General features: G+C 43.6%; 1 protein-coding gene across 4 annotated transcripts in view; it reads right to left on the bottom strand.

Moving 5' to 3' along the window:
* The window catches only part of PTPRM (protein tyrosine phosphatase receptor type M), a 637,795-nt gene that overhangs the window by 381,676 nt on the left and 240,515 nt on the right, over window positions 1–15,604 (bottom strand). For all 4 annotated transcript variants that reach the window (XM_065932554.1, XM_065932556.1, XM_065932555.1 and 1 more), the window contains exons 3-4: window positions 15,021–15,292; window positions 662–740 (exon numbers count right to left, since the gene is read on the bottom strand). In XM_065932554.1, coding sequence (XP_065788626.1) covers window positions 662–740; window positions 15,021–15,292 — 351 coding nt within the window. The remainder of the gene's footprint in view (window positions 1–661; window positions 741–15,020; window positions 15,293–15,604) is intronic.

Raw genomic sequence — 15,604 nt, 5'->3', positions numbered from 1 at the left:
ATGATGCAATCTCATGGACTGACCTAAAAACATAATGCTAAGAGGGGAAAAAAAGAAGAGAGTGATTTGTACTGTTCAATGCCACTCATTAGAATTCACAAAGGCGGGATTTCCCTGGTGGTCCAGTGACTAAGACTCCACATGCCCACTGCAAAGGGTGCAGGTTCGATTCCTGGTCCAGGAACTAAGATCCCACATGCTGTGAGGCATGGCCCCCAAAAAAGAATTTTAAAAAGGCAAACATGACTTTTTCTGAACACATGATTATGGGAAGCTCTGTACACACACACACACACACACACACACACACACACACACACACACGTGTACTAAGCATGTAGAAACACAGAGATTTGCAGAGTTTTGGTTGCTCAGCTCCCAACATTCTATTCTGAGGTTGGATATTTGAACATACCAAAGTATTCCCATAGTCCCTGTTCCTGATTTTCACTTTCAAGGCACTTAGTCATTTTTCACTTACAATGCATCACACATGACACATGTATGTTTACTTCTGGGTTAGCACAGCGCCGCCTAGAGGTCCATCAGGGACTCTCTAAACAGGACAAACTTCCCTCCAGGTTGTAGCACTTTCTCCCATCCATAACATAAATACACCCCCAACCATGTCCCTGAAGGATTAAAAGTTGAGGCAACTTACTACACGGATGTCCTAACACCTTCACTTCATCAATAGCGAGGTAACCTTGATGTCCAGAAGTTATGACTTCAAAAATCACCTGGAAGATTAAGAAAGGTTTTCATTATTCATTCATTTTATCAACTTTGACCTAATATTTCCTATAGATAAGATACCTCATTTCAACCATTCATTCATGTTTCCCACAGACATCACTGAATGTCTAGTAATCCGACAGTCAAATGGTCTAGGTTCTAAAACTGCAAAAACAACTAAGACTAAAACTTGGTTTTTGGGGAGGTGAATGTGGGGAGCAGACAACACTGCAATCAAGGTCTCACCCCATAAAGGCGAGGGGGGACCCTGGGGAGGAACCAATACTCAAAAGACAGGTTGAGTCATCTTCCAGAGGTGATGTTAAGATTTCAATTGCTTTAAGATAATATATTTTCTGGGCTTTCCCCATGGCTCAGCAGTAAAGAACCTGCATACAATGCAGGAGCCTCAGGAGGCATGGGTTCCGTCTCTGGGTGGGGAAGATCCCCTGGAGAAGGGAATTGACATCTACTCCAGTATTCTTGCTTGGAGAATCCCATGGGAAGAGCCAGGTGGGCTTCAGTCAATAGGGTTGCAAAGAGTCTGACACAACTGAAGTGACTTATTATGCACGCATGCAACATATCTTCTGGTCAACTTCTTTGAGGGGGCTCTATGGACCAGATGGAACCACATGGGGTCTTAGGTTTTATACAACTAATACATGCAATTAAAATGTTTAAAGTACTATGAAAGAAGAGAACAGGATACTAGGAGGACATACTCCAGAGGACCTTCCACGAGGAAGTGGTGTTTGAGCTGAGAGCTGCGGGTGAATGAGCCAAAGGTGAGAAGAATGTAAGATATCTTCTAGGCAACGTGCAAAGGCCCTGAGGTGGACACGACCATGACCATAAAGAGGAAAACTTGGACCTACAGCTCTAAAGGTCAGCTGTGACCAGGCTCAGAGGCTCCACTCATAGAGCAATTCCAGGGAACACACCATATTAGAAATACAGAGGAGAGCTAGGCTGGCTGAAATTCAGATGGTAGAGTATGAATTGGGAGGAAAATGATATAAAAATCTTGTAAGGAAGGCTTTACAACTGTTTGATCCTGAAAGAAGCAGGGCAACAGAAAAAGGGCAACATGCTCTGAGGTTCTCAAGATGAATAACATTTTGACATTGTGGACTCAGAGAAGTTGAGGCTAAAGGAGAAAAAAGAACCACTAACAAAGTTTTCAATTTTCTAAACATGACTGTCTAAAGCTCTCCATTGTCAGGCTAGTGTTAATGCTAATGGGTCCACATGACATTATTACCTCCATTCTACACAGCAGGGACCCGTGTCACCAAGGAGACCTCATGAAGAAGATCATTCTTAATGCACAACCCAGCAATTCCACCGTTCGAGAAGTGAACTTTTTTATTCATATAAAAACCTGCACATCAATGTTTATAGAAGCTTTACTCATGATAACCAGAAGGCAGAAACAGTACAGATGCCGTTCAAATGATTAAACAGAGAGTGGTACGTCCATGGTTACTAGTCAGCACTAAAAAGGGACAATTTTTTTTTAATTGGAGGATAATTGCTTTACAATGTTGTGTTGGTTTCTACCATGTAAGAATGTGAATCAGCCATAAGAATACATGTGTCCCCTCCCTCCTGCGCCTCCCTCCCACTTCCCATCGCATCCCAACCCTCTAGGTCATCACAGAGCGTGAGTTGAGCTCCCTGTGTGAGCAACTTCCCACGAGCGATCTATTTTATACATGATAGTGTATGTGTCTCAGCGCTACTCTGTCAATTTGTCCCACTTTCTCCTTCTCCTTCCCCCGCTGTGTCCACAAGTCTCTTCTCTATGTCTGTTTCTACTGCTGCCCTGCAAATAGATTCATCAGTCCAATTTTTCCTAGATTCCTTATATATGCATTATTAGATAACATCGGTTTTTCTCTTTCTGACTTACTTCTGTATTAACAGCCTCTAGGTTCGTCCACCTCACTAGAACTGACTCCAATTCAAGGAACTAACTACTGACACAACCAGTGATGGGATGAATCTCCAGAGAAATGCGTTGAGTGAAAAAGCCCATCACAAAAGATTACACGCAATATGATTCCATTTATGTAACAACGTGTAATGTCAGCATTTTAGAAACGGAGGCCGCGTGAGTGCTTGCCAGGGCTCAGGGATGGAGGGAGAAGGAGCAGGAGCTCAGATCAGTTCGGAAGCTCAGTCATCTCCGACTCTTTGTGACTCCATGGAAGGAGCATGAAAGATAGGGCAAAGTCTTAACCACTGGACTGCAAGTGGGCATGCCTGCTCAGTCGCTCAGTCCTGTCCAATTTTTTGCAACCCCATAAACTGTAGTCCACCAGGTTCCTCTGTCCATGGGATTCTCCAGGCAAGAATACTGGGGTGGGTTGCCATTTCCTACTCCAAGGGGTCTTTCCGACCCAGGGATTGAACTCATGTTCCCCGACTCTCCGTCATTGCAGGCAGATTATTTACTGCTGTGTCACTTGAGAAGCCAGGGAAGTCCTTAAACAAGTTTCTTAAAAGCATATTTAACCATGCCCTGAAAAGCTTTTCTCATCATGAACCCTTGCTATCTGGCAAGTTTTCCATTTTGTACTTTTTTTCTAGCCAGTGCCCCTGCCAAGAAAGCTTCAGAAGCAGAAATAGTTTTGTCTCTTTTTTTCAAACACTGGTCCACTCTATCAAAAGACAAGTATTGCTGCACAGAAATATAACACACATATGAAGGGATGGGGGTGGATCCAGGAGTGTCTGAAGATGCCTGCATCCACAGCCAAAAAGATGGAAGTCAGAGGAGACTAACACAAGACCATAGACAGCACCACTGGAAAGCAAAAAAAAAAAAAAAATGGTGTAAAAATTGATGTGGGACGTGGCCATGCTTATTTTTATCAAACAGGACAGAATCTATTAAAAACCTATATTAGAAGAGAGACTTGAGTCTCTCAAGGGAACCACACCAATTTTTTTCTTTATAAAAAAATCAACAATTCAAAAAACATTTATTTACCATTTACATCCATGTCCCAGGCACCTTTTGTATGTATTATCAAATTTTTCTCAGTCAACCATATCCATTGGAGTGAATATTATCTACCTCAGTAGATACAGAACAGACTCAGTAAAGTGATTTTTCTGAGGTCACATACTCAGGGTGTAATTTCAGGTCTATTTTACTTTCAAGTCTGAACTTTTTTCATGTGATGTGACTGCCTAACCTAGCAAGTATGAGAGACCATATGTAGAATAAATGCACATATGTATGCATATACACATATAATATACAACCATGCATACACACACACGTGTGTGTACTCAGTCACTTCAGTCATCTCTGACTCTACAACCCCATGGACTGTAGCCCACCAGGCTCCTCTGTCAATGGGATTTTCCAGTCCAGGCAAGAATACTGAAGTAGGTTGTCATTTTCTCCTCCAGGTGATCTTCCCCACCCATGGACCGAGCCTGCATCTCTTATGCATCCTGCATTGGTAGATAGGTTCTTTACCACTAGTGCCACCTGGAAAGCCCATACACATATACACATACACACAAATATATATTATATATATATATAACTTTTAATGCATAAATGTATATATGTTCTAAATTCTTTATTTCTAGATTGAAGTAAGAATGTAGCCATCTTTGACCTAGAAATATAGCTGCAAGGGCCAAACTATATGACACAGTTTTAACAACACAAACTTTAAGACAAGGGTCAGCAAACTATAGCAAATGGACCAAATCTGCCCCTCCTCTCTTGTTTCTGTCTGGCCCACAAACCATGGATGGTTTTTACAGTTTTCACTGGTAGGAGGAACTCAAAAGAAGATTTTGTGATACACGAGAAATGTGTGTGTGTCTCTGTGTGTGCGCTTAGTCGCTCAGTTGTACCTGACTCTTTGTGACCCCATGGGCCATAGCCCGCCAGGTTCTTCTGTCCATGGAATTCTCCAGGCAAGAATACTGGAGTGGGTTGCTATTTCCTTCTCCTGGGGATTTTCCTGACCCAAGGATCGAATCCAGGTCTCCCGAACTGGCAGGCAGATTCTTTACTGTCTGAGCCACCAGGGAAGCCCAACATGAGTATATGAAACTCAAATGTCCATGTCTGCAGATTAAGCTTTATTGGAAAGCAGTCACACCCATTCATTTATGGATTATCTATAGTGACTGTCACAATCTCAGCACCGTGGAGTTGCTGCCACAGAGACCATCTGGCTTGAAAAGCCTGAAATATTTACTATCCAGCCTCCTGCTTTAAGAGGAAACCTTCCTGCTTGGCTCACCAGCAGCTGCCATTACTCTGGATAACAAGAAAGCATACGTCGACAGCAATAGTTCCTCACAGCAAGTTCAATATGCTTTGCACTTCCTGGGGGAGCCTTGTACTCCTCTAGCAATGGCAGGGAGAAAGCCCTCTCCTGGGCTGACTTGTTTCAACTCTGGTACAGGGGTGGGTGTTTTCAATGCCCCCCTTACCTTGCAGTAATCATTACCAAATTTTTAAAGCATAAAACAAAACCATAGAAATGAATTACGTGATAGACCTCAAAACACTGTCTTAAAAATTAAGCTAAAAATGAAAGAGGGCTTCCTTGGTGGTGCAATGGTTAAGAATCTGCCATGCAGGGGATACCAGTTTGATCCCTGGTCTGGGAAGATCCCACATGATGCAGAGCAACTAAGCCCGGGCGCCACAGTACTGACTGCGTGCTCTAGAGCCGGTGCTCTGCAACAAGAGAAGCCACCGCAATGAGGGGCCTGCACAGGACAGCTAGACAGTAGCTCCCAATTGCCGCAACTAGAGAAAGCCCACGCGCAGCAACAAAGACCCAGTGTAGCCAAAAAATAACTTGAAAAAAAAAAATTTTTTTTTAAATGAAAGAAAACCCAGCTCATGTAGAAGGCAAATCCTCTATAAAGAAGCCAAACTATGAAGAATTTATAATAAAAATTTCATAGTCAAGCCTCTCACATCTCATTCTACACAAAGTCCTTTGGCATTCGCTAGATTGCGGCTGAATGTTTGAGTTTTTACTGATACACATGCATTTTCAGGATAAATGCCTTTGCCCTCCAGCCTAACTTAAGCTATGATTATTTGAAAGGTTGAAAGCTGAAGTTGGGGGTGGGTATGATGGTATCACAGAGTCGAACTGCATTATTCTGGAATAATTTTGTCACCATACAGTATTTCATCTTACCTCACCTTTTTTGGGGGGGAGGCAGGGAATCTGACTTAACAGAAAATACAATGAACCCTCAGTATTTGCTGATTCTGAATTTGAATTTGACTGCTCTGTAATTTATTTGAAAGCCCAAAATCAATCCTTGCAAAGCGTTCTTGGTCATTTGAGAACAAGGACGGAGCAGCAAACACTAGAGACGGCGGACACACACGGCCCAGCAGAGGCTGGGGAAAAAGGGGAAAAAGGGGCTCTGCCTTCTAGCTTCCCCTCTCCGGCCGCTAACAACTGTCCTTATCGAGGCTAACCTTTTACTGGCGATGCTGCTGTCTGAGATGGCCCCCAGCTCAGCACTGAAGCGCTGTCTGGTTGTTGCCAAGCGCACAGGGCTGTGATGTGTCATCCAGAGAAAACACATATGTTAAATAAATAAATTTCCTTCAGGCCTGAGCTAGTGCTCTTGGCCACGTTCCATGACAGGCATCAGTGATGTACATTAAATAAGGCACCTTGACAGAAACACACACAAACCAAGGTCATGGCTTGACTGGTCGATGAGAATCTCGTGGCCAGAGGCTCTCGTGGTGGGACTGACGTCCTGTCCCCACAGAAGCAGAGTGCAGTGTTCACCAATTCAGCACTCACGGTGATGTTCGGGACGAAACTGCGGGAGTGTGTCTGGATTCAAACCGAGGCCTACTTCTATCAGAGTTCTCGGCTGCTGGAAGGACTCGATGCTCATTTCTGCTGCTGGATCCCAGATGTTATTGGCAGTGGTGGGAAGTAAAGATATGCAGACTAGACAGAACCCACAGACATTCCATCACTCAACACAGAACGTCTCTGGGGGACAAGATGCTGCACCCCCGGCGTCTTTGGAGACTTGGGGGAAAGCTGCTGACTTTCGGTTAGGAAAGAAATGGTTACACCACTGACTAATGAGTGCTGTCTTTTTTCACTCATGAAGACTCATCCTGGATCTGAGTCTGCCAAACGGGAGATGGGAAGAGGTTTAACCCAGCAGCATCTCTGGTACTCCTTGCTTCAGTGAGGAGCAAAATTAGCTTTCCACACTGCCATTTCCCCCGGCCACATGTGAGCAAAGCAAAGGCCTTAGGTTACAACACAAACAGTCTCCGTGGAAGAGGGGCTGGTGGAAGCCATCTGCCAGTCCCTAGAACAAAGGGGCTCCTGTGGCATCTGTCTGTCCTCCCACACAGAGCCTCATAGCCCCTTTCTGGTTTAGGTTTAAATAAACAGCTATACTGTATCATACTGAAGACTGAATTTCAAGCTATGAATTTGGAGTGGGGCACAAACATTCAGTCTATAGTAGAAGTTAAGATTATTCCTGAGGATGGGCTATTAATATAAGAGGGGCAGAGGCTGGGAGAGGGGCTAGTCTCTGGAGGAGCTGAGCATGTTCAATTTCTTACATTGGGTCATGACTTTATGAGCATATTTAGTTTGCAAACATTTATCAAAATACATATGTATTCAGTTCAGTTCAGTCACTCAGTTGTGCCCGACTCTTTGCGACCCCATGAATCGCAGCACGCCAGGCCTCCCTGTCCATCACCAACTCCCGGAGTATACTCAAACTCATGTCCATCGAGTCGGTGATGCCATCCAGCCATCTCATCCTCTGTCCTCCCCTTCTCCTCCTGCCCCCAATCCCTCCCAGCATCAGGGTCTTTTCCAAAGAGTCAACTCTTCCCATCAAGTGGCCAAAGTATTGGAGTTTCAGTTTCAGCATCAGTTCTTCCAATGAACACCCAGGACTGATTTCCTTTAGGATGGACTGGTTGGATCTCCTTGCAGTCCAAGGGACTCTCAAGAGTCTTCTCCAATGCCACAGTTCAAAAGCATCAATTTTTCGGCGCTCACCTTTCTTCACAGTCCAACTCTCACATCCATACATGACCACTGGAAAAACCATAGCCTTGACCAGACGGATTGTTGGCAAAGTAATGTCTCTGTTTTTTAATATGCTGTCTAGGTTGGTCATAACTTTCCTTCCAAGGAGTAAGCAAGCATCTTTCAATTTCATGGCTGCAATCCCCATCTACAGTGATTTTGGAGCCCCCAAAAATAAAGTCTGACACTGTTTTCACTGTTTCCCCATCTATTTCCCATGAGGTGATGGGACCGGATGCCATGATCTTAGTTTTCTGAATGTTGAGCTTCAAGCCAACTTTTTCACTCTCCTCTTTCACTTTCACCAAGAGGTTTTTTAGTTCCTCTTCACTCTCTGCCATAAGGGTGGTGTCATCTGCATATATGAGGTTATTGATATTTCTCCTGGCAATCTTAATTCCATCTTGTGCATCTTCCAGCCCAGCGTTTCTCATGATGTACTCTGCATATAAGTTAAATAAGCAGGGTGACAATATACCGCCTTGACGTACTCCTTTGCCTATTTGGAACCAGTCTGTTGGTCCATGTCCAGTTCTAACTGTTGCTTCCTGACCTGCATATAGGTTTCTCAACTCCCACCAAAGGCTAAGTATATCATATTCACAAAAACTGCTACTTTATTTTCCAAATAAAAAAATAAAACTAAAACATACACAGGAAAAGAAAAGTTTCTGTGATAATGAAGAGCCAAAGCAAATCCACAAATGATATGACTTTAGAAAATCAGGAAAAAAGAACGAAGACCTTTGTTTAGATGCACGTATTGAAGTCACGTTAAAACCTACTTTCTCTAGGTTAAAAAATTCAAAGGACAAGCTTCACAGCGGAGCTGATTATTGGTTCTTTGTTACATCACTCAGGATATTCTGAAATGATGCCATGTTTTTTCCTACCAATCAACACTAATTTCTTCAACTTTCTTGTGTTTTCCCTTTCTCTTTTGAAAAGAGGAAATGTTCTTTTCTAATCTTTTCTACTCATGGCTCAAATGTCCACTCTACAAAATGGGATATGTAAGCAAATTAAGGCACAGGGAAACAAAATAGGAAACTGAAAAGGAAAAGTAATGAGCAGCTAGAAGTGACAGACCTCAGAGAAATGGAAGATGTTTGCCCAGAAGAAGGACCTGTCCTTAATCATATCAAATAACAAGTATAAACTGAGAAGGAAACTCAGAGATATGCAAGTTTTTCACAATAAATGGATAAAACATCATCTGTGAAGATATGAAACTGTCATGTGAACCCCTCTACTTCCTAAATGCAGCTCTATGTCTGTAGTAAAGTGACAGCCTCATACGTCCTCACTGATTTCTTCAAACTCATCTCTTTTTAGCACAAAATGCAGGGGGTGGGGTACCTAATTAGAGCAGCTTTCCTGCCCGAGACAGGGCTTCACTTCTCTGCCATATCTAATTTCCTGTGTCCTCCCAGATGGACAGAGCAAGCTGATTGTCTTGCACTTGGTATAAAGTGATTCAGTGGTCTCACACTTGGAGTAAGGACCATAAGCTAAGGAATGAATGCAGTCGGGGAGCCTTCTCTTCTTCCATAAGTACATACCAGGATTCCCCAAGTGTACTCCAGGAAGCAATGCGAGTAGAGATGTTCTGCTAAAGCCCAGATGGATGTCCACGCTTCACCCCAGCATATGCACCTGCCACGTGTCTCCCATGGCCTCTGAAATGCCTTGTGAAACAGGATGCATTCAATTCCCTTAAATCAGTGCTTCTTCCCATTTGGTTGACCAGTGCCTTTGAACCTTCCTTGCAATGCAGTTTGGAAAACACTCACCCATGCAGACCTCAGACACTGTCTATCACTTTGGTGACAAATGTCCCTATAGTCAAAGTTATGGTTTTTCCAGTAAGTCATGTATGAATGTGAGAGCTGGACCATAAAGAAAACTGAGCACTGAAGAATTGATGCCTTCAAACTGTGGTGCTAGAAAAGACTCTTGAGAGTCCCTTGGACAGCAAGGAGACCAAACCAGTCAATCCTATAGGAAATCAACCCTGAATATTCATTGGAAGGACTAATGCTGAAGCTGAAACTCCAATATTTTGGTCACCTGACGCTAAGAGTTGACTTATCAGAAAAGACTATGATGCTGGGAAAGATTGAAGGCAAAAGGTGAAGAGAGTGGCAGAGGATGAGATGGTTAGATAGCATCACCAACTCAATGACCATGAATCTGAGCAAACTCTGGGGAGGAGAGGAGAGCCTGGCATGCTGTAGTCCACAGAGTCACAAAGAGTCAGACACAATTAGCGACGGGACGACGACAACAACTTAGCAGCAAGTGCCTGCTGAGCTGCTGCCGCTCAGCGTGGCTTTCATGACCTTCTTGTAAAGTGGGCTGAAGGCCAGGCCAGTAAGAAACCAAGGCTGCCATGTGGGAGTACAGCTGGAAGGTGATGAGAAGAGGTAAGAAAGACCAAGTCCTTCCTATTCCGGCAAACCACCATCCACCAGGAAATCTGGCAGATGGGTAAAGGGCAAATCTTGGCTTAGCCTCCCTTGAAATGCTAGTCCCTTGGTAAGCTTGGTGTATGGAGAACAGAGAGCAGGGATCCACCCCTCCTCTCCTGCCAGGCCCTTCAGTGCATCTAAGTGATTTGTTTTTACAGGAGGTCTGGTGGACTACAGCCCATGGGTCGCAAAAAGAGTTGGACACGACTTGGCGACTAGACGACAAGTGGAGCAACCAGAACACCATCATCTTCCCTGACTTTCCCATCCTTCTCGTCACTGTCCCCTGCCTGGCAGGACCCCTTATTTCAGGAGCTTGGCGGGGGGGAGGGGGTGGTGGTGGTGGATTTCTAGACCACCTGTGCATTTTTTCCTTTTCAAAACAACCATTTCTGTTAAAGATCACTACTCTCCTGGCTTCAGTGAGGACTCAAAGCCACTGTATCCAAAAGCAGGGCAGTGAATGTGGGGTTCCAGGAGTGTCTCTGGGTGCCCATGGGGTTAGGAACCCAGAGGAATTCATCAGAGGCCTCCAGAAACTTGTGGGGGTGGGGAAGAAGAGAGGGGAGTGGGGAAGGAATGGAATCCAAGCGACGTATTTTCTAAAACCTTCACAACAAAGCAAAACGGTTCTTGTGAGAGGAAAACGCTGTTCTTCAAACGGCAGCAGTGTGGAAATCAGCGCAAGAGGGGCTACAGCCCAGGGGCCTTGGCGAAAGCAGGCAGCCGTGCATGTGCTGCCCCCAACACAGGGGCAGGTCCTACGTCACAGCGGTTAGGACAAACACTAATTGGGGAATTAAGTACGTGGTAATCAAATGGCAACCCACTCCAGTATTCTTGCCTGGAAAATCACATGGACAGAGGAGCCTGGTGAGAGAACAGCATCGAAACATGTATATTATCTAGGATGAAACAGATCAGCAGCCCAGGCGGGATGCAAGAGACAGGTGCTCAGGCCTGGTGCACTGGGAAGACCCAGAGGAATCGGGTGGAGAGGGAGGTGGGAGGGGGGATCGGGATGGGGAATACATGTAAATCCATGGCAGATTCATGTCAATGTATGACAAAAACCACTACAATATAAAAAATTAAAAAATAAAAATAAAATAAAGTTCATGGGGTTGCAAAGAGTCGGAGAGGACTGAGAGACTTCACTTTCACTTTCAATCTCCATACACTTGACGGTTTGTGTGTTAATGAACAGTAATTAACCTGCAAGGCCCTGTGTTCCATGCAAATCATCATTGTGATGGGTACCTGCAGAATACTATTTTCCCCTAAATAGGAAAATCTCCACTAAATGACTACTGTGGCAAGAACACTTCGCTCTGCTAAGAGACGTTTTAAAAGGCTACACATTCTAATAAAGATCATGTTAGCAAAAAGGTTATAAAAACAAAGGGATGCCCAACAGAACAGACTATATTTATCCAAAATACACAGGCTAGTGGTGTTCAGTTGCGCTGAAAACCTTCCCAAACCCAACAACTTACAAGACTCAGATTCTGACCGAGATGAGAACTGACTCAGGATCTTGCAGCCAAAGATATGGGAGAAACAGACATTATTGACAAAAGTAAGGGAGGATGAGAGACAGGACAGATAGGAGGAGCTCAGCATAGCACCCCCATTCCTGCCCTCCGCCGCCCAGAGCACCTGCTCCCCAGGGCAGGCAGAACACCACGATAGCAGCTTCATGCTGCAATGTTCTGGTGCCAAAGCCCTTGGTTCTTCCCTTTCATCCAGCGTTTCAGTGAAGGATTTGTTTCCAGAAACTTTTTTCTATGCACAGTTTCTGCCACGGCACCAAACACATTTAAGGAATGACTTAGCAGGAGAAAGCATCAACTATTAATCCACTTCTCCTTTTTTCTGTTTTCCACAAATCTGATCGGTGGCTCAGATGGTAAAGAGTCCACCTGAAACGTGGGAGACCTGGGTTTGATCCTGGAGTTGGGAAGATCCCCTGGAGGAGGGCATGGCAACCCACTCCAGTATTCTTACCTGGAGAATCCCCATGGACAGAGGAGCCTGGCGGGCTACAGTCCGTGGGGTTGCAAAGAGTCAGATACGACTGAGCAAGTGAGCACAGCACAAATCTGAATCTCCATAAATTACCACCATTTACTGAGAGACTAGCACATCCAAATTGTGCTTTTCCTCCCTCTTCACGCCTCACCCTGTCTTTACACTTAGTCCTGTAAGTAGAAAGGCTCATAAGTTTAAGTTGCCCAAACTTAAAACCAACTTTATAAGCAAATCCAGTTCTATCTGACGCAAAGCATATGTTCTTTTACCCATTTTGAAGCAATATTATAATGTGAAATCATAACAGTATAAAGTGAAATTCCTTAAAAGACTTCATTCACCAATCTTAACTCATGAAATCAAAACTACCTTCAAAAGTGTAAAAAGCATCTTATAGAAATAAAGTACTATATGAATATAAAGTATTTTAATATGGTAGTATTTCAAGCCTATGGTCACTCCACATTAATTTGCTAGATCTTTATCATGTATTAATATCTTGTAGTCTAAATAATGGAGTGTCTGGGGGAAGCAGAGTCCCTGGGCAGTGAGAAAGGGTCTCAAAAAGGTGTCACTTCCTTTACTTATTTTTTAAAAATATTTATTCTGTTTTGTTGGGTCTTTGTTGCAGCATTTGGGATCCTTAGTTGCAGCATTCCAACTCTTAACTGTGGCATGGGGGATCTAGACACTGGATTGCAGCCAGTGTCAAAACTAAACCCATGCGCTGGGCTCTGGCAGCTGTGGAGGGTCCCGCAAGAGTTGAGTCTTAGAAGTCCTGGGTGGGGAAAGAAGATTAAGGCAGCGATGAGCAGGATGCACCTTCTGATCTTGCCTAGACACCAAGGAGACCAAGGAAGGCTCCCAAGCAGGTTCCAGATGGGCACCTGTGGGGCCTTCTCTACTGTGAGATTCTGCGTGTGTGCTCAGTCATCTGACTTTATGAAACCCCATGGACTGTAGCCCACCAGCTTCCTCTGTCCATGGCATTTTCCAGGCAATACTGGAATGGGTTGCCATTTCCTGCTCCGAGGGATTGTCCCGACCTAGGGAATGAACCCACATCTCCTGTTGTCTCCTGCACTGGCAAGTGGGTTCTTCACCACGAGTGCTACTGTAGGAAGGCCTCCTCCAAAAGGGGTTTCTCAAAACACTCAGCCTCTTAGCCGCATCCATCACATAGACCCTTCTGATGCCGACCTCAGCCAAACCCACTTCCCTTGCTTCCATTTTAATCCAACAAAAGAAGAAACTGTGTCCTAAAGGCCTTACTTTTTAATTATGCCCTTGACAGGTTATCAATACATTTATAAAAAAGAAGGATATGCAGTAAGTAGAGCATTTTTCCTCTGGAAGAAAAATTACTGTTTAATCTTTTTTGTTTTATACATAAAAATAGCACAGGGGCATTGTGCAAAATTTAGGATATGACATCTGAGGGAAAGAAAAAATTCAAGTCACTAGCTGAGGCTATACCACTTTTTCACTTATTTATTTCACCATATAGTTTAATTATGCATGTGAAAAGTGAAAGTGTTAGTCACTCAGTGGTGTCTGACTCTTGTGACCCCATGGACTGTAGCCTGCCAGGCTCCTCTGCCCATGGAATTTTTCAGGCAAGAATACTGGAGTGGGTTGCCATTCCTTTCTCCAGGGGATCTTCCTGACCCAGGGATCAAACTTGGGTCTACTGCATTGCAGGCGGATTCTTTTACCATCTAAGCCAACAGGGAAGAGCAATTACATATACATATTTATGTATTAGTACATATATATTTAATTTAAAATTGAATCTAAAATGATGCTTTACGATTTTATACCAGTTTAATCCACTTAAGAACATAAGCTTATATATATTACTAAATGATCTTTTGTAATGTTATTCTTAATGGTTGCAAAATGACTTTTTGTATTGAGGTGGCATACATTAACTCATCCTCTATTATTAGAAATGTAATACTGTTCCTGATTTTTCATTATTGTAAACACACCACCATGAATATCCTTGTAGCTAATTAGTTGCAACTGGCCTTCATTATTTCCTTAAGATGAATCCTAATAGTAGATTGCTAAAATTAGACTTATCTAATTTTTTAACACTTCTAAAATGTATTGCCCAAGTGCACCCTGAAAGGATTTCAGCAATTTACATGCATACTGCTGGCTTCCCAGGTGGGGCAGTGGTAAAGAATCCACCTGCCAAGGCAGAAGATGCAGGAGAGGGGTTCAATTCATGGTCTGGGAATATCCCCTGAAGGAGAAAATGGCAACCCACTCCCATATTCATGCCTGGAGAATTCCATGGATAGAAGAACCTAGTAGGCTACAGTCCATGGGGTCAGAAAGAGTTGGACACAATTGAGCTACTGAACACACACATACAACACAGAAAGTTAAACATCCTTACAAACAGTACTTCCTGTCCTGCTGCAGATGACTGCTTCTATTTTCTTAAATTGATATATACAAGACAAGTTTAACTTTTTAGCTTCTTACTCATTTCTCAAGGTAATGTGCAAACAAAGCTTTAATATATTCCCTATCCAAGGGCACAAACTTTCTTTACCTCGGTCTAAAAATACCAATGCTTCTTATCCATTCTCCAATTAGACTAATAGAAAAATGATTTATATTTTCAGAAGTTAGAGGATATTTCAAAACAGGAAATGGAAAATAAAGGGCATACCTGATAAAAGTTAGGCCAGAAGGTACTGATGGCCAGTTCTGCCCTGTTCCATGTACGGTTAGGGTCTCCAGATATATTCCAGATAGGGCTCCCCAAAGGCCCATTATTGACCTTCACGTAGACGTTGAGTGACCCGGGGGCAGAATTACTCTTGCTAGACACAAAGTAGTGAAAGTCAATGCAGTGGGTGTCATTCTCCTTCAGCTGAGGTAGGAGGAGGTGGGCTCTCTGTCCCTCGGGTCTCCCGGACGTGTTCACCAACATGAAGGAGCCTGCAAAAAAAAAAAAAAAAAATCAAAGGAGGGTCACAATATGAAACACTGCTTCCTGGTCATTTCTGAGAAGCCACCATCATGTCATGGGTTGACACTGCAATTCTACACACTTGACCTTGGCCTTCAAGGTCCTCTCTCTTTCACCTCTTTTTACCCCCAAAGTGGTCTCAAGATGAGTGGATGGCAAAGTCCCTTGATGTCACTGTGATTAGTCTCCTAAGGAACAAGCACAGTTTTCTCTGCACTGTTCAATCTGATGGTCACTAGCCACATGTAGTTTTTCTAAGAAATTAATTAAAAATCTGTAAT

Source organism: Muntiacus reevesi, chromosome 4 (assembly GCF_963930625.1).
Source record: "Muntiacus reevesi chromosome 4, mMunRee1.1, whole genome shotgun sequence".
Lineage (NCBI taxonomy): Eukaryota > Metazoa > Chordata > Mammalia > Artiodactyla > Cervidae > Muntiacus > Muntiacus reevesi.
Note: the sequence above shows the minus strand (reverse complement) of the source record. Positions and strands in the feature narration are given on the sequence as shown.